The 21,051-nt window shown below is 38.2% G+C and overlaps 1 protein-coding gene across 1 annotated transcript in view; it reads right to left on the bottom strand.

Moving 5' to 3' along the window:
- LOC150085636 (attractin-like protein 1) overlaps positions 1-21,051 on the bottom strand; it is a 585,126-nt gene that overhangs the window by 422,430 nt on the left and 141,645 nt on the right. Inside the window, exon 6 of the mRNA XM_090374629.1 lies at positions 19,135-19,228. Coding sequence (XP_090230755.1) covers positions 19,135-19,228 — 94 coding nt within the window. The remainder of the gene's footprint in view (positions 1-19,134; positions 19,229-21,051) is intronic.

The following is a 21,051-nucleotide window of genomic DNA, read 5'->3' on the forward strand; positions in this document are numbered from 1 at the left end:
GTTTAATGTCTAAGTTTGCAGACAATACGAAGGTTGACAGGCTTGTTAATGACAGTACACTGCTGCAACATGATCTATAAACATTGAGCAGATGGACTGAGAGGTGGCAACTGAAGTTTAACATTGACAAATGTAAAGGTACTGCATATGGGTAGCAGTAACCCCACAGTAACATATCACTCAGGGTGGTTAATTGACTGATTTTGATTTTACTTGTGCAAAAACAACTACGGTTATACTGTGCCAAGAAAAGCTCAGGGTGGTAGAGAATGAAAAGGACCTGGGAGTAATAGTGCAGTCAGCCTCCCTACTTTCATATGTAAGGCTGCAAGAATATGCAAAACAATATATGTACTTGAATATAAAATATATAAAAGCTTATTTATATTTGTATGTTACATCAGAAATTGTTAGCCAAAGTTAAAAAAATGGGCTTCCACACACAAAATAAGATATACAGAAGGTTTATAAAAATGGACAAAGACATTTACTTGTTGAAGTGCCAATAAATTTAGTGAATTACTTTATGCACAGGGAGAAAAAAAAGGTCTAACAATAAGAAATAATAAATATACTGTTCATTACCTATGTATCTATATATATATATATATATATATATAAAGAATCCAAATATTCCAGAGTTAAATTGTAAAATATATAAAAAATTATTAAGTGTTACAAATATATAAAATTATTAAGTGTTACATATAGAACTAACCGATTAATGCCATCAAACGATAGAACATTACATCGGTCGTTAGGTATGTCCAAATTATATAAGTTATAGTGTAATGTAAGTACCTCCATCGTTTGAAAATCGATGTAACCACTGGCCAACCGTACCTCCAGTATACATGAAAAATTACATGAAAAATATAAAATATTAGGTTAAATAACATAATAAGCCTTACATTGGAACCCATTTTGCAAGAGACTTTGTCGAGGGCTAAACCCCTACAAAATAAAATCCCATGTGATAAAATCCCAGATGATAACAGAAACCGACGGCTCAGTCTAACATGGGATTTTATTTTGTAGGGGTTTAGCCCTCGACAAAGTCTCTTGCAAAATGGGTTCCCATGTAAGGCTTATTATGTTATTTAACCTAATATTTTATATTTTTCATGTAATTTTTCATGTATACTGGAGGTACGGTTGGCCAGTGGTTACATCGATTTTCAAACGATGGAGGTACTTACATTACACTATAACTTATATAATTTGGACATATATAAAAAAACACTTAGATATGCAGCTCAAATTTTCCAAAGACTAATTGTTGCCAACACCTGTTCATGCAGTTTACCTCACATGACCACCATACCGAGCATTCGTTCATTAATTTTTGTACTTACATTTTTCGACTGAAGAAAGCCAACCTATGCCTGAAAGCTATCGATGCATGTTTAACTTATCTGTCTTCAATTTTAATAAACCATTCTAAGATTGAAGAAGTGTAAAAAGGCTGAGTGGTGTGTAATAACTTTGAGAAAACGTAGAAGAAATGATAATGAAACATTATAGAAGAGAGACCTAATAGACAGAAACGAGACTACAATTAGTCTCGTTTCTGTCTACTACAATTAGACTAATCAAATAGAAGTACAGGATGCGAATAATCAACAAGCTGTAATTATTGTGGAAGAGCATGACATAGAAAATGCGTTACAACTGTGAGTATTGCAATGCAAGATATTGGGGACGAGTTAAACACATTGAATAAATATACTAATTGCCGTCATGATGGAACGCTTTCATTTGACCCACTGTGTGAGACACCTACTCTATTACGAAAGCTGCTTACAGGGGATACACATGAAGCAAATAATTACAGAGAACATATACAAGAATACAACTCAGCAATGGCGCATCAACGGGCGCAGAGATTAAATCACAGCCTGGAAATGGCCCATACTGTATATGGCCTGTTACAATATATGACCAGATTTACTATTTAGTCTCACCGCTATATCCAAACAAGGTAAATAAGCTAGGATATGGACAACTTTATATTTTTGATTCTGCTGAGGCAACAACAAAACGGTTTAAAAAACAACCAAACCAAACCAAGTAATGCAATAACTGAACAAGATGCGGCGACAATTTAACCCATTTGCTGAGGCATATAAACAAATGCATCAAATAACATGCGATCGAACAGTGAATGTGCATGTGCCATTTATAGAAGACCCGGACTTAGATAATAGATGATATAATGCACCTACATCCAAAATGGAGGTTAATGCAATATTTGCTGGAGAAGACAGGGAACCACCTGCATATATCCCACAGGTGACTACTGTAGAATTATATCACTGCTAAACAAGAATGGTGAAGACTGAAGGATCTAGATTAAACTATTTACACCATAATCAGAAAAGATGGCGTATGTTACACAGGGTACAACTAGTTAAAATGAAATCTGCAATGCCAGAATGCATAAAGTTTGATTTTCTCTTTACAAAATGAACGTTCTTGTTTTCTAGTAATGTGCATTATTTAATGAAATATAAAGATCATGAAATTTTTGACAGAATTTAAAACATACCAATAACAACGATATTCTTTACTGCTCAGCAGAGATGACTGACAGGTGCAATGGGAGAGGTTACCCATGACAAAAGTCACAAAGCCCATTTTACAGCTTGAGGTTCTAAGTTCAGTGTCCTTTACTAGTGAGTGTAATCAGTAAGACAGTAGGGACCTAAGGATTTTTCTTTGGAGAAGACTAAGGATAAAAGTCACACTGCCGTAAATAAGAGAAAATTATTCAGTCCTTTCTTTTCTTTTTTTTAAATGAATCACTTTGAAAGGGCTTCAGCCTAGCAGTCATGCCTTCATCCAGGTGGTCCTTCTGTAAATTACTATGTATATGTACTGCTAAACACAAGTAGTAAAGAATACAGTTCCAATTTTTAAGTTAGTAAAAAAAAAAAAAAAAAAACTGTTCAAGAGATAGAAAATGCTGGTGGTAGAAATTACGGCATTAGGCTAAACTGTATAAGAGACTAGGGAATTGATGGTGTAAAGCAGGTTAAAAGAGGGGAAGAAAGCAAAACAGTCTGAAATAGAAGAAAAACTTTGTGGAGAGAGAGAGAGAGAGAGAGAGAGAGAGAGAGAGAGAGAGAGAGAGAGAGAGAGAGAGAGAGAGATGGGTAGTTTCAGTACGCAGTGTAAATTTAAATCTGCCAGTTAAGTGCTACATCACTGTCCAAAGAACACAGTATCCAGATTCTGTAGTCTTTAGTCAATGCTATAGCCATTCAAGGCAAACTGGGGACTGGTGGCGAGGATGTCAGGTGCCTCCGTAGCACACGCTTCTTGATTAGACCGGGGTTCGAGCCCATCACCACCAAATACGGAAAGGTCAGGGAATGACCTCCGCATATCCCGGAGCAATATGGCCTTAGTTGCTAATGCTCCTAAAAACCAAATAACAACAACAAGCAAGGATGTCCCCTCCTTTTTAAGAAGCAATTTGCATATCAAAAGGGGTAAATGTGTCTTCCACTGACTTCCAGACACGTGAAGAGAATTACTGTTTTCAAAGGTACGTTATCAATTTGCAGCAGCAGCATTCATACATTCTTTTCCCAAAATGGTAATGCTGATCAAACACCTAGATATTTTAAAATGGCCCTTGATACAACAGTGATATCATTGGTAAAAAGAATGACTGAAGAATGAGTAAGAACTAGTGGTAATGAGAAACAACAGAACAGTGTACTATAATGTTGAATATCATAGCAGAAAATCACTGCTATATGTTGTCCTTAAAAAAAAAAAAAAAAAAAAAGTTGTGTGTGTGTGGGGGGGGGCACAAATACACATTGATTTAAATGTGTATTTGTGCAAGGACAAGAATCAGGATGGATGAACAATACTCTGATCCTAGGTTGGATCAGGTTACACCCAAGTCCCTTTCCTCCACTACTGGTTTTAGTTCAACTCCACCAAGTGTATAAGTTATTTTGGGGGTTACTGTTCCCCAGGTGTAATACATTACACTTTGCTGGATTAAAGCATAGCTGCCATTTTTCTGACCATCCCTAAAATCTATCTAGGTCACTCTGAAAAAGCTCTGCTTGGCAGTGATCATTAACTACTCTACCAATCTTTATATCAAATTTAGTCATCATGCCCTCTATCCCTTCATTGATGTCATTTATGAAAATCAAAAACAACAGTGGTCCTAATACTGATCCTTAAGGAACCACACTTCTTACTTCAACCCAATCTGAGGAATAACCAGTTATCACAACCCTCTGCCTCCTGGCCTGAAGCCATCCAGCTCTCAATCTGAAGATATTCCCTGTGATTCCAACCTGTTCCAGCTTATAAAGTAACCACTCATGTGGACTGAGGCAAATGGTTTGCTGAAATCTAAATAAACAATGTAAAAATTATTCCCTAAATCCAGTTCTTGGGTGATCCTGTCAAAACAGCTAACCAAATTATTTAAACACAATTTTCCCTTTACAAAACCATGCTGAGTATCCTTCAGAGTCCATTTCTATCTAAATGATCCTGAATTCCACCCTTAATCAATGTCTCCATGATTTTCCACTACTGAAGTTAGAGTAACCCACCAGTAATTTCCCACTTCACTCTTAGATACATGCTAATGTATTGGATATACATTGGCACTTTTCCAATCCAACAGAATCACTCCTGAGTCCAGTGATGCTCTCATAATTAGCCTCAATGGTTCAATGCACTCACTTGCTGCCTCCCTTAAGATTATAGGATATATGCCATCAACTCCAGGAGTCTTACTGGCCTGTAAGCTCAAAAGTTTTTTCATTAAATAAACATGAAATTTCAACATCATTAATTAATTTTTTAAAAAAAAATCACTCCCAAAATTTCTCATTGGCACAAAGGGTTTTTATTCTGTAAATACTGATGCACAGTAACTGTTGAGTTCATCTGCAATTTCAGCTGGAGTATCTAATACTATCCCATGTCCATTACATGAGGGTCCGATTTGGTTTGTCCTTCTCATCTTCGCATTTATATATTTGAATTCCCTATCCCCACTCTTTGCTCTCTTTGCCAGCAATTTCTCATAATCTGCCTTTGCCAGCCTAACCTTTTCTGTGGTACTATTACAGATCAGTTTGTAGCTGTTATAGGCTTCAGTACTTTTTATTGCTCTGTAAATTTTCCATGCCGTCTTTTTCTGCTCAAGTAATCTGGCAACTTCCTTATTCATCCAACGTGGAATCTTCTTTGTGGAGTATTTTTTAATGGTTATAAGCATTCAAGGCTTCTGTGATTAATGTTTTAAAGGTATATCATAATTCAATTGTATTCACCCTCTGTGCGATATCTACCTAGTTAATAGAGGCCATTTCCTTAAGGAATTGTAATTGCCTTTTCTGAAATTATAATCCATTCCTTTGCTGTTAACTAGTGCTACCCTCTCTCTCTCTCTTCATCTTACACTGTACAACTTCATGCTACTGGTTCCTGTATTTCAGACCTATTATGTCATCTGGTTCATGGGTTATGATGATGTCTAGAATATTCTTATTCCCAGTACTTTCCCTGACATGTTGATACAAATAATAATCACCTAGTTGACCCATGTGGAGTTTCCTTTCCATTTGCTCCAATGAATTAGGGGCAAATTAAAAGCACCCATAATAAGACATTAATGCTTGACCATTCCATTTGCATGTAGAGGCCACATAATCTTCACAATCATGTGGCCTGTAGATTACTCCCACCCTTATTATACCTTTGCTTCCAACTATCTCACACTATACAGATTCTAAGTAGCATGAGAAATATCTGAATCCAGGAAAGATTTTGTCGCACTCATGCTGCTGCTTTTGATAAGAAGCATGACCTCACCAACACCCCTTCTATCTTCCTATCCTTCCTAAATACATTACACATACTGTACTGAAACTCATCATTGGGTGACACCATGTTTCTGTAAGCCCTATTATGTCAGCATTACTTGTCCTAACCATCAGTTCGAATTCACTCATTTTATTGACGACACTGCTGACATTACTGTATAAACAATTAAGACATCATTCTTGTTTAGTTAACTACCCTGACACACCCCTTAGTTATTTAAGCTCACTTCCCTGGCATTAGCTACCCACTCATTTGAAACATTTCTGCCCTCAGAACATCTTGCTAATATTTCTGTTGTGGTAAAAAACAAGAACTCTTGATTGTGCAAAGCATTACTTTAACCAATATTGTCAGATAAATGTGTAAAACTATATTACCCTTGTCTCCCCCAAACTAGCAGTTTCCCTGAACCTTGAAGGTATCCTCAATAATACTGGCAAAAACTCTTGCACCACCTTTGTTTAAATGTTTCCCATCTCTACAAAACAGATTACCTCTACCTACAAGTTCAGGCCAAGTTGACAAATATTTCCCCCCCAAAAGCCTTGCAGAGTCCTTCAAGTCTTGAATTAATCCACAAGGCTTTCATTATACAAAGGGTACTAGGAAAGTTTTGCAATATGACGCAACAATGAATCACAGGAAGCTGCTTGTTGCTGCATGTTGAGACATGTTCATACGTGCATAGTAGCCGCTGCGCCAAGTCGATGGGCTCAGTTATTCATTAGTAGTGGGAGTGTAAAGTGCTTGCGATGGCATCGTGGTCACGAAATGAGATAAGGACAGTTTTGCGGTATAATTTCGTGCGTGGTTTAACCACAGACCAGTGCTTAGAAGAAATGACTCTTGCACTAGATGATGATTGTCCACATCGTACAACGATATTCAGGTGGTATAGAGAATTCCAAAGGGGAAATTTCACTCTGGAGGATTCGGAGAGGCCGGGAAGGCCACGAACGTCAGTTACGGAGGAAAACGTTACTGCTGTGAGGAAAATGCTTGACGAAAACAGGCGAGTGACCTACCAACAGATAGAGGATACTTTGGGCCTAAATGCACCAGCAATTCGTTCGATTCTGCAAGATCATTTGCACGTGAAGAAACTTTGTTCTCTCTGGGTGCCGCATCAACTGACTGAAGAGCAGATGACACGACGTGTGACTTGGTGCCGGGAGATGTTAAACAAGTTTGATAAGGGACAATCTCGGTATGTGAACAACATCGTGACAGGTGACGAGACTTGGCTGTACTATTATGATCTGCCGACCAAGGCTCAAAACAAAGTTTGGGTCTTTGATGATGACGACACACCCGTAATTGTCAGAAAATCCCGATCTGTAAAGAAGAAAATGATAGCTGTATTTTTCAAATCGAGTGGAATTGTGGAACGTGTCGTTTTGGACACGCAGAAGACAGTCACAGCTAAGTGGTATACTGAACAATGCCTGCCTAAAGTCATTGGATCTATGAAGAACCTGCGGCCAAAGTCAAGAATGGACACCTGGTACCTCCATCACGAAAATGCTCCAGCTCACCGCGCCAAAGCCTGCACCGAATATTTGACCACGACAGGACTGAAACTTCTCGAGCACCCTCCCTACAGTCCAGACCTTGCTCCCTGCGACTTTGCACTGTTCCCGCATGTGAAAGTGAAGCTAAAAGGGAGGCGGTTTTCCAGTGATGAGGACCTTCTACGGGCTTGGGACAACGAGTGTGCTTTACTCCCTAGTGAAACTTGGCAGAACTGGTTTAAAGATTGGTTTCGGAGGATGGAGAGGTGTATCGAATGTAGAGGAAATTACTTTGAAAAAATTAAATAAACAAAGCTGTATTGCAAAACTTTCCTAGTACCCTTTGTATAATCCCTCCTATAGTTCCTGGGTAGAATTGCAGACAGATAGACATGCAACCTAACTCGCAGCATTTCTTCAGCATGGTCCTATATTTGTCAAACAAATCGTCAGATCGTGCATGCTTAATATCACTAGTCCCCAAATGAATAATAATTCTCTTTACCTCCTCCCTTAAAATCTGACGGTCTTGGCGACATCATTAATAGTTGCTTCCAGCAAGTAACCTAGTTTCAGTACACCTATACTTATTACAAAAATTATTTTCCATTTCCCTGACAATAGTCTCCTAATAGAACTAAGTCCTTTTGAACCAGAGTAGTTTGCGCTTGGTTATTCTCTTTTGGGCCCGAATCAGGAGTGCATCACTTGGTAGGTTACTAGTCTTGAGTCCCTGACAAGCTCCCAATTACATTGTTCTCAAGAGCAAGCACCTGTTTTTATCAGTGACTCAAATTGTTCTAGCAATACACCAAATTTTAACTTAAGATCGATACACTCCTTACAGTGCCGACAAAGAAAAGAATTGCCAAGTGAGCTACAATATCCACTATGTCGACCTTGGAATACATGCCACAGGTTCTGCAAAGGATAAAATCATGAATTACCCAAAAATCGCCATTGGCTATTTTTTTTTTTTTTTTTGTTAGTTGTTGGCGCATCAGCTTCTGTGACCATAATGCACCTCCCAAGGTTTTTTGCATTTTACTCTGATCTAAACCCGGGGCGGGATTCGAACCCGCGACCTTTGGGTTGCCAGGCAGGCACTTTACCCACCTGGCTAGCCCGGTCGGCGGCTATTTCCGTGTGAGTCATTGTAATCTCTGACGAAGTGTTCAAGGTGGATCTTGTAACCACATAAATAGGAATAAAAAAAAAAAAAAAACCATCCTCAAAAAAAAAAAAAAAAAACAAAAATGGATGAAGTCATCATCATCAAGGCACAAACAACAATGCTTCAACTGCTAGAGGTGGTCTGTCCAAAAATAGCCATTTCACAGGAATGAAAATTCTATTTTCATTCCTGTGATCACGACATATGGTCGATAAGCGTTGTCAGCTTCAGGAAGGAAAATAGTTTTGAATATTTTCGTTAGATTCTTTTAATTGCGTTAATTTGATTTTTAATTGTTTTAAATTGATTTGAATTGTGTTAAATTGATTATTTAATTATTTATATTTTACTCTAATGTACCGGTAAGTTGTCGATTTTTTCGTTTTTTCCGTTTTAATTTCTGGAGGGTATCATACGGAAGTGTTCTACGTACTATATTGAGATAAACTCCTCTTATTATTTTACTAATTTTATTATATTTAATATTATTTTTTTACTTATTTCATTTTTTTTCAGCTGGTGCAGAAAAACCGTGCATTGTCTGTGCTTATAGTACTAACACTAAAATCAGACAACAAACAAAAAAATAAACCCAAATAAAAAGTTTTACAATTCAACAAAATATGATGTGGTTAATCAAATGACAAAGAAAGTTCTGAAGATCATTAGAAGGTTTCTATATTTTGTTAGATCTAGTTGCTATAAATGAATGAATTCTATTTCACAAAATTACAAACACTAAAATTTCTCAAAGGCTATTCTGCAAATGATTAAAGAGGTTGCAGCAAACTTTCATAGGGATGAAAGTTTGAAAGACAACATACAAATGCTCAATCAACAGGATTTTGCAGGATTTTGGTAGCCAATCAATGATTATCTATCAATGATAGAGAATCTTCCACACATCTATCCTACAACCAACCTTCTCAATTTGAATTTATGCCCCCTCATATGTGTGATAGTCTGAACACAGCCAGGAACAAGTAAAAAAAACACAATTTGTCAAATAAAAAATGCAAAAACAAAACTAGTGGTATTTCTTATAAATGTCAAAAAATAAAAGAAAATAAATAAATAAAACAACTATTTGTCAAAGAAATTGTGATGTAGCTCGTGCTACTACAGTAGATTTTTGAAATAACAGCACCTTTGGGAATTCAAGGTGCCGTTATTTTGATTTTTCCATTATCTAGAAAGGCTTATTTTTAATGTATTTAATGCAGAAATAATGAGGCCAAATAAGAAATAGAGAGGTTAAGAATGCTTATTAACTGCACATTAAAAAAAACAAACATGTTGATGATCCAATGTTATATTCTGCCATTAATACACTTCTGCTTATGCGCCGTTCTATTTATTTTATTATATCAAGTTTAGTCTGCAAGGGTAGCACAGTGGTAGAAACCCAGGTAGAAAAAGCCCTGGTTCAAATCCCATCGATGACGCAGGGAGCTTTTATAGGCTTTTTTCACTCTGTGGCTGAGTTAGTGGGTCTCAGGTGTAGATACAAAGGTTTTCTCCCATAAACTGGGGTTTTTCGTCCAGCAAAAACAAGCAAATCAACCAGAGAACATATGCGATTTACAGATACAATAAACATGGGTATATGAATTAATTTTAAGGGTGACCCTAATGTAATAGTTTGGATTATATCATTTGTCACTAAGCTTTCATGTTGTTCTTTTTTTCTTCTCTGTATGAGGTTTATTAACTTTAGGAGCCATAGTAAGGGGTTTATTATTTAAAATAAATGTAAAACAGCAGTATAATCCGTGATATCAGTACAGAATTCACTTTGAAAATGGCAAACGTAAACAAACACAGTAATTACGTGACTTGCTATTTTCTTTTTTCGGCATTTGTAGACATCCGTGCAGTATGTATGCATCCAATCTCGATGTGCCGGTATTTTGACAGCCTACTGTACTTGTATAAACTGTTGCCTAAATTAATTTTACTTTTTTTTTTAAAAAACTTCATAAAGTTTAATTTTGTATTTTAATTAGAAATATCAAAGTACTGCTTTTTTTAAATAGTTATACTGAGATTAGAGCATTATTTTGCATGGACACATGAGGAGTTATTCAGCGAGGGGAATGCCAGAGGTGTATTCAACTCTGGCAGTAAGCTAGATAATCTTGTAATAACTGAGAGTAAAGTGAAGGAGAAATTGTTGAAGATAAACACAAGAAAGCCACCTGGGGTGGATGGGATCTATCCAGTTATATTAAAGGAGGCAACAAAGGAAGTAAGCAAACCCTTAGCCATAATTATGACAGCTTCTTGGACAATTCACAAAGGAGGATCAAGGGCTGACACAAGTAATTATAGACCTGTGAGTTAAACTTCTGTTCCAGGAAAATTAATGGAGGCACTCGTTAAAGAAGCACTGCAGGATCATCTAGACAAGACTTCAGTTATAGCTCAGACACAGCATGGTTTTGTTAACGGGAAGTTTTTCCCTGACCAATTTGATTGGATACTATGATGCAGTCACAAAAGAGCTGGATGCTCTTTTGTGACAGCATCTATAACTGCGAGCTATAACAAGACTTCAGTTATAGCTCGGACACAGCATGGTTTTGTTAAGGGGAAGTCTTGCTGACCAATTTGATTGGATACTATGATGCAGTCACAAAAGAACCGGATGCAGGGAATAACTTTGATATTATATATTTGGATCTTAGAAAGGCTTTTGATACTGTTGCACATGGAAGACTGCTGCACAAATTGAAGCAGTGTGGCATTGGAGGTAAATTGCTGCTATGGATAAAGGGGTGGTTGAGGGGGAGAAGACAGAGTGGTAATCAATGGACACTGCTCATCGTGGACTAATATTATTAGTGGAGTTCCTCAGGGTTCAGTGTTGGGTTCATTATTGTTTTCTGTATTTATAAATGATATTGATGATGGCATATCAAGCTTAATGTCCAAGTTTGCAGACGATACAAAGGTTGGCAGGGTTGTCAAGGACACTACTGACACTATGCTGCTGCTGCAACAGGATCTGGAAAGGTTGAGCAGATGGGCTGAGAGGTGGCAAATGAAGTTTAACATTGACAAATGTAAAGTACTACATATGGGAAACAGCAGCCCCAGAGCAACATATCAACTCTGTGGTATTACACTGACAATGGTAGTGAATGAAAAGGACCTGGGGGTAATTGTGCAGGCAGATATGAAGTTCTCTGAGCAGTGCAGACAGGCTTCAAGAGTAGATCATAGTGTCTTGTCAATGATATACAGGAATTTTTCTAGCGGGGATAAGGAGGTGATTATTCCCTTGTATAAGGCAATGGTCAGGCCACACCTTGAGTACTGTATACAGGTGTGGAGGCTTCATTTCAAGAATGATGTAGAGCTGCTGGAACGAGTACAGAGAAGGGCAACAAGATTAGTGATGGAACAAAGAGGTACTCTTATGAAGAAAGAGTTAAGTTTTGCAAATTACAGTGTCTGGAGACTAGGCACCAGCGAGGTGACACGTGTATAAAGCCTTGAATGGTCTGAGCATGCTCAATGCTGATGGGATTCTTCCTCTTGCTCAGAATAATCACCTGAGAGGGCATAAATTCAAATTGAGGAAAGGCAGATGTAGGATAGACGTGCGGAAATTTGCCTTTAGCCAGCGGTTGTTGGAACAGACTTCCATCCCTTGTCGTGGAAGTTGATAGCCTAAATAAATTTAAGGCTCAGCTGGTCAGGTATTTAGAACTAACGGAGGGGCAAAGCGTTTTTTTTTTTTTTTTTTTTTTTTTTGGCCGATGCTGCATAAGTTTGCTTTCTTCAAATCATATGCCTCTACTAATGCTAACAGGCAAACATAAGGTTAATACTAAAAAATCAGTAAAAACTCCCAACAGATGCAAAACCATATGGACCCATTGCCTTGTTGCCAGTTCTGGGCAAGATATTGGAAAGCTACTACCTGAATGCTAACTTACAATCGGAGAGACAATATGGATTTAAACAGGGATGCTCCACTGAAGATGCAATGAATTACATAGTCCAAACAGCAACTACAGAGGAAGAAACTTACGCGGTTGCCTTATCAGTATATTTTGCAGGAGTTTTTGATGCCCTATGGTGGTCTAGCATAATTTGCAGACTACAATATGCTGGAATACCACAAAACCTGTACCACATAATAACACAAGATTACTTAGAGACATATGGGTAACAGTCAAAACCAGATACTAGTGCATCAACAGTAAAGTGGTGCATTACAGCCCTAGTTTCTGATGTGCCATTGAAACCCAGACAAACCAGAAGTGACACAAAGATGCTTCCAGGGTTCAGTGTTGGGTCCCTGTTTCTGGAACCTGGTGCTGGATGAATTCCTGGTGATAGGTATAGGCCCGACAGACAGGAGGCTGGCCTTCACTGACAACACTGTCTTGCTCATTAAGACCAATGAGCAAGACAGTGACTAGGACTGTTTTGGAACAGCATGCTAATTTAGCCATTAATACCCTACAGCAATGGGCAAATTTACACAAACTAGCAATTTCCAGCAGTAAAACTAAATCAATTCTGTTAAAGGGTAACTTGAACAGATGTCCACAAATTAAAATAGCAGATAAAATAATATCTCTAGTTAATGAAGTGAAATACCTAGGTATAATATTTGATAATAACTTTTCTACCCACATCTTGTAAACTTAGCTAAAAAAAGTCAGGTACTATGCCAGTAGGATTACTAGAATCAGCCGCACTGACTGGGGACTAAAAAGGAGGATACTTGTATTTAGCTGCAAGGCAATTTTCCTCCCAGCCATTACCTCAGTGCAGGTGTGTGGTACCACAGGGTCACTCTACACAGAAATAAAAAGCTAGCATCCATACAGAAGATAATACTCTCACAAGGGCATGCTGCACAATCAGTACACCTGCTGTTCGGGTCCTGGCAGGGCCACTGCAATTAGACTTAGAAGTAAGAAGAGGTCTCAATTATAGCCTGTAGAAGCATATTCCAATAGGGATCACAATAAACACTGAGGCTGACATAAAACAGGAGAAGAAAAGGATCCTATCTACACTCTACTAACAATGGCAAAGTTGATGGAAGCAGACACCTAAAGGGGAAGTCACTAGGAAGTTCCTGCCCCAGGTCTCTATGCCACATTTTTGCTAAAAGGGCATGACTCCCTAAATGCAAAGTTGTTAAAAAGGGGTCTTGCCTAGGATCCAAAATGTACCTGTGGAGTTGATGAGAATTGGGGGCCCGTATCCTTTATGACTACCCCAATTACCATCCTCAAAGATGTAGACTTATGTCCAAGATTGGACCAATAAACCGTGGAGATGAGCTACTACCTCTGAAGAAATACATTATTACATAGCCTTCTCTGAGTTTGCTCAAAACGTTTTTCAGACCAGGAGAAGTAACCATGCTATGCCAACATTGGCTGTGACAACCCCCCCCTTACTTAGAATCCCTACCTGATTGTGACACTTACCAAAGTGAATAACCCCAAATGAGTGGTCTACTGGAATGCGTTTCCCACCCAGTCAGAATGTGTGTGAGATATTTTTGATGTTAATAGTAGTATGTATGTTTACATGTATTGTATTTATGTCCCTTTTTTTATGTATATCTATGTTATTAATGGCCCTATGTTATTGAATAAATGGATAAAGTTTATGAGGATAAGTGGGTTTAAGATGTGTCAATGTCTACATGTGTGTATGTTCTGCTGTGGCCGAGTTCTGGTAGACTTGGTTATGGGCACAAGTGTAATCATGTAAAGACACTAAGTCTGTATGTCAGTCAACGCTGGTTGGAGCTGTCTGTGATGTCCACATTGCCAGACATGAGTTACAGCTTGTGTCTGTGTGCATGTCTCGTGGAAAATGTTGGCCTAATCCTGGTTGGGGCTCTCTCTCGTGTCCACATTGCCAGATGTGATTGCAAGCTTGTGTCTGTGTGTATCTCTGACAGAAAAGTAAACTCCCCCCCGCCTCCCTTATGTGCCTCTCCATTCTGTGTATGGTGAATGTCTAAGTATGGGAAATGGCTGTAGCTGGGCCCAAGTGGTCTTGGCTATGGACAAAGGCTTGCATGCTTAGTTGTATGAATGAGTGATATACATGACAGTCTATGCTTTGGTTGGAGCTCTTGACAGTGTCCACATTTCAGATGTGATTGAGAGCTACTATCTATATATATATGTGTGAAATGACGAGTAAAGGATATCTGACTGTAAATGGGTATATCTGGATGTGTGAATGGGTAGATATATGTGTGTGAGTGAATGCAAGATGGTCCCAATACGTGAATGTCTCCTGTACTTAGTGAGAAATGCATCCACTTAACCTGCAAAAAAAAAAAAAAAAAAAAGTGTGTGCACCATCCTATTCAGGGTACTGTACTGAGTAAAAATCAGTGTGAGAATAATGATTACATGAGACTATCTTAGGTATTACTGTCTAAATCATACCCTGTATATTAAAAAAATAAATAAATTGTCTAGGTAGTGTTCGTATTTAGGTGGCACCTATGTCCTATCTCTGTTTGGTTGGTTTTTAGGAGCATTAGCAACTAAGGCCATATTGCTCCGGGACATGCGGTGGTCATTCCTTGACCTTTCCGCATCCTCCGCATTTGGCGGTGACGGGCTCGAACCCCGGTCCAATCAAGAAGCGTGTGCTACGCACTGCTGCTCCTTCCCACCTGGCTACCCTATCTCTGTATGATGATGAATGTAGCAAATGAATAAGTCCAAGTTGTGTTATGTGCTTTTTCCAGTCTGCCCCTACATACTTGAAAAAAAAAAAAAAAAAAAAAAAGTATATACTTCTGTAAGTATGATAGGTGTGCAGAGTACATGTAGAGTGTGTAGTTCTACAGGTCTCCCCTAATTAGACTACAGTGGGGGAACCTACTAGGAAACACACCTGCCATGCTTACATTTTGTCTCCCCTCAAAAGAGGGGAGGCAAAATAATGTAAGCATCTTAATCATTTTGGACACGAATACATATTCAAAATGTCTAAGATGTGTGTATCTGCCTCCACTCTTTCGAGGTATGCTATAGGACTTGCTACCACCAGCTGCAGCTGGTCTGGCTGGTGTGGGATTTAAAACAGAGTAGAGCTGTCCATTCACAGTGCAATCTCATCTCCCACTAGAGCATTCTGGCCCTATGGCTTTACTCTCCCTTCATTAGCTATTTCTCTTCTCCTCCCCCAAAAATTTCACCTGGTGGGCTCTACATCACAAACCTTTTTCTGCTCTTGACAGCCACCCCTTCCCGTGAAGAGTAGGCTCCCTCCACAGGGGTGTTGCTCTATCATGTAACTTCCTATTTGTAGGTGGAAAGTCTTCCTATCATCCATCTCCTTCATCTTCACCCCTTTTCTCCAATGCTTACACTATCACCTCCACTCCCTTTCCAATAAAAGTTTCCAGTGGGGGGGGTTCTCCTCACTCTGGAGTCTCCCTGACAAGCTCAGGCAATGTCCAGAGTTTGCCCCATTCAGAGACCTATTTACTCCCTACTAGACCCAGCCTGCCTCCACAAGAAAAGAAAAATGATGGGCAACGTGGGGTCCCACTAGGGCCCTGCAGCTAATGGCCAGGGATCAACAAACAACACCACACTATGCAGACTACACTAAAACTTTCACTATCACTGGCCTTTACAGAGTTTGCACTGCTTCACAGAGTACACTATATGGAGTTGGGAAGTAGACCCCAGTGCTGCTTGACAAGTAACACTATACACTATGTCCTTTCTGTATACATTCAGAGGACTGCCACAAGTGAGAATTGAATAAATGTTAAATGAATGTCAGAAAATATGAATGTCCCATTTGCACAAATGTTCCCTCTGAATACATGTCTTAAAAAAAAAAAAAAAAAACTACAAAGAGTATATTAGAAGGCTAAGATGCGTATTGGTAGAGTGAATGAGGGTTCATGTGTGTAAACCTTGAGGTGGCCAGTGAATACTATGTGGAATTTTAACAAAAAAAAAAGTTATGTCCATTCAGGTGCTGCCCTGTATATGATCTACATGCAAGGAAGAGATGGGCAAATGATGTGTGGATGCTAAATGTACTGTTCAGTGGAGGCAACCTACCATGGAAGTACCTCTGCCACTGCTCGTTGTGCTGACTCACCTTGAGAGCATGGCATGGGATTCTGAAACTGGCTAGTGTAGGTCTATTCGCTTACAGCTGGATAGGAACCACTCTCACATAGGGCACCCTGGCCCTATGACTTTTATTCTTCCATTCTCTCATCCAAATCCTCTGCCCTCCCACCTCACTTTTCACCAGTGATAGCATTTAGGGTAGGCCTACCACCCTAAAAGCTATCATTGTTCTTAAGTCTCCCCTACAGAGGATGGGTTGCCTCTGCAGGGGCAACCCACTATCCCTTTTTCTTCTATTTCCTGGTGGAAGCATCCCTATCATCCACCCCTTTACTTCCTCCCTTTTTCCCCAAAACTCAAAACTGTCACCCCTGTGCCTGTTTCCAATAAAAAAAAAAATTCTTCTTCCCTCATTTTTCTTCTTCTTTTTCTTCAGAAGAAAAAGAAGAAAAGAAACCTAGGCATTGCCAGGGTTTGCCCAACGAGGTAAGGTAAATGAAGGTCTTGTCAGAGTTGACCGCAGTAAATAGAAGGGTTCTTCTGGTGGCAAAGAGATCCCGTGCAAATTTTGAGAATGCCAGATAGTAATTCTGCTCTGTGATGAAGAGGTGTTCCTTTGGCAGGTTTATTCTGTTGTTGACATTTACTTTAACTAGGCATTTTAAATCCTAGTGTTCACAAAATAACATGAAGATTGGACATTGCTTCTACTAGCATTAGCAGAGGCATATGATGCAAGAAACCAAGCTTATACATCATCAAAAAAAAAAAAAAAAAAATCCCATTTCACCCATCCAATCACTCCAAAAGTTTGTCCACTTCTTCCTCAAATTTATTTAAGCTATTAACTTCAACAACAGATGGAAGTTTGTTCCAACAATCAACTACCCACTGGCTAAAGGCAAATTTCCACAATCTAATCGACGACAAGTCTTTCCTCAATTTGAGTTTATGCCCCCTCAGGTTTGTAATCTGACCAAGAGGAAGAATCCCATCAGCATTCAGCCTGCTCAATGCCGATGGGATTCAAGGCCATATACACCATTCAATCCATTCAGGGCCTTAAACACCTGAATCAGATCACCTCGCCGGTGCCTAGTCTCCAGACGCTGCAATCTGCACAATTTAAGCCTTTCTTGGTAATAGGACCTCTTTGCTGCCCTCACCAATCTTGTTGCCCTTCTCTGTACTTGTTCTAGCAACTGTACATCCTTCCTAAAATGAGGCCTCCAGACCTGTACAGAGTACTCAAGGTGTGGCCTAACCACTGTCTTATACAAGGGGATAATCATCTCCTTATTCCTGCTATCAAAATTCCTGTATATCATTGACAAGACCTAATGATCTGCTCTGACAGCCTGTCTGAACTGCTCAGAAAACTTCATATCTGACTGCACAATTACCTCCAGGTCTTTTTCATTCTCCACTACCCTGAGCGTAGTACCAGACAGTTGGTACATTTCTCTGGGGTTACTGCTAATTCCATAAAATTTCAATACAAACAAATAGCATCGGCTAATTTATTTTATAATTTTAAAATTATTATTCAAGTCTGTAGCTTTTATATAAAACTACAGATTTTTACAATAAAGATTTGATGGATGTTCACGATAGAAGACTTTTAGTCTTCCACCCAGTACAGGCTTGATGAGAGGTACAGTATGGAATCCAGAAAAAATCAGTTCTAGTGTGTGTTTAACTTACTTAATGTAAGTTAAACTACCATACATTTTAATGCATAATACTTTTTTGCACAGTACAATTCAATTTAAAAATCAATTCACATGATTTAATTATGTTATTCACATTTAATTAATTCATGAGTTTAATTGTTTTAGTTAGGGAAAACAAGATTCCACTTAATTTTTAATTACAGCTTGAAAAAGTAAAAATCAATTTGAGAATTATCTTAGCTTAAGAGCCACTCCAGTAAGAACATACGTAGTAAAAAGAACAGAGTTATCTAGACATTACCAGAGATAACTGAAAATCACTACGCATTAAAAAATATTGGTGTATGTGACTACTGACTGTTTCCACCATCACAGAAGTGTTCACCTGTTAAAAAATGCTTGTTTCAGTCAAAGCGGTATAAACAGAAAAGTTTGCATTATTCTAATTTGCAACAGCCAGATTGGGTTAATCAAGTTAATCCATAAATATCCAAACCCAGGCTAGAATTCTAGGCTGGGTTTAGATGTTTAAAGAATGAAAAACCGAGACGATTTTACAAGGGAAGGAACTTGCTCAGGACAGGCTAAGTATAGTCTTGGGTGAAAACACTAAAAATTCCCTCTACCCCTTCATAACTAATGAAATTTGAACTCGGACCTCAAATGAGAGACAATGAAATTATTATACAATAATGAAGAATGAGCTATATAATCAAAATGATACAGCCAACCTGTAAACTTATGAAATAATCTGATTTGACAATACTCTATTTACTCCAACATATCAATTAAATATTTATCCTTACCTTATATATTACAACGGAATGACCATATCTATTAAGAGGTTTTTCAGTGGTATGAATTTCCACATATTCCCACTTTTTCTTTAAGAAACTATATCTGTAAAGAAAAATCGATAAACATCTCTATACATAATGCAAACTGAAATATATACATTAAGAATATGTTAGCAGATTGGCAAGCCAAGTAAGTAGCAAATATAAAGAAAACCAGTACCATACCTACAACAATAAGAGGGAGGTGGCAGGGGAATTAATGGCACCTTACTGACGGCAAAGCCAAATAACAAGAAATACCACTATGAAAGAATATTGAAAATCTACAAGAGGATCTTTACTATTTAACTATGAAGCAAAAATAAGTTAAAACAGACTTACAATCAAGCCCCAGCTTATCAGAAAGCCAAAAGGCCATGGAATTGCCACATTTCAAAGGTTAAACAAACCAATGCAAAACTGCAACTGATTGATAAACTAATAAGCGTGCCAATGCAGTGATTTGAATAATGGTGGCCCTTATAAAATGAATTAAGAGAACCTACAAAGCAATGCCAAACTGCTAACAGAGTGCAAAGTTATTAAAAAAAATGAAATAAGAACATGAAAATAAGAAACAAGCCATTATATATAGATATATATGGAATGTATTCTACGGTCCAAAATACGGAGGGAAAAAAATGCTAATTTCTCAATGGTTATTGGCAGTTTCGATTTTAAAAAATCGTCTGATTGGTAAAAAAAAAAATACTTTTGTATAATAAAAAAAATATATTATATAAATATTTTAATAATTATTATTATAAAATAAGAATAAGAAGACACCTAGTAATATGCATATTCATACTATCTATAATGTCTGCAATTTTCTTATTTTTCTTTATTTTTATATACATTCTTTATTTTAAAACTCCATAGTTCTGTAACTGTATAGAATCATTCACTGACACCCCCCCCCCCCTGCGCCAACACATTTTTTTTTTTTGATTTGGTAGTTGTTGGCGCATCGGCTTCTGTGGCCATATTGCACCTCCCAAGGTTTTTGCAGTACTTTGATCCAAGCCCGAGGCGGGAATCGAACCCGCGACCTTTGGGTTGCCGGGCAGGTACTTTACCCACTCGGCTAGCCCGGTCGCGCCAACACATACACTTATTCTGGTATCCAGAATATATTTTAAAACACCCTGTATATGTATATTTGTGTGGGTGCTCCACACGTGCACATTTTTACAGTGCCTGTTGTGGGAAATGGAATAGGAAGATTTAGCTTTCAAAGAACTGCCACAGTATGAGTGCCATAGAATTGAACAAAATACCAGTGTACAACTTAGCAATGATAGTTTTGGAACTACAACCAACAACCAAAAGTCCAAATACCATGACACTACCTCCTCTAAACTTTGTCATCTGTACTGTGGAAGTGTTTTTCTCAGGCATTCTCCACACCAGCACTAGGCCATCTGATCTAAACTTTGCATAATGTAACTCACTGCATTACAGAGTGCTCTTTCTACTGTTCCATGATAAAAGAACATTGAACTAGAAGGTATCATGCAAACAATGTCTGTCTTCCATTTGGGTGTGATGTAAAACTTACAAGCAGCAAGTCTACAAACACTAAAAGCCTCAATGCAATATTTTCTAAGGATGTCACTCAGTTCACTTTTATCACTTTTTTTAGGCAAGCAAAGGCAGATTATGAGAAATCTTTGGCAAAAGATGCAAAGAAAAACAGTGAAGACTTCTTTACGTATATAAACTCTAGAAGGAAGGGGATGAATCAGGTTGGTCCACTTGATATTGATGGTTCGAGTGTTGATGATCCTGCTCAGATAGCTGACAAAGTGAATGAGTATTTTGCATCTACATTCACACATGAGGAATTTTCTAGGGAAGTGGAGGATAGAAGCTTATTAAACTCTAACA

Source organism: Mastigoproctus giganteus, chromosome 5 (genome assembly GCF_048544385.1).
Source record: "Mastigoproctus giganteus isolate SK-2022 chromosome 5, ASM4854438v1, whole genome shotgun sequence".
Classification (NCBI taxonomy): domain Eukaryota; kingdom Metazoa; phylum Arthropoda; class Arachnida; order Uropygi; family Thelyphonidae; genus Mastigoproctus; species Mastigoproctus giganteus.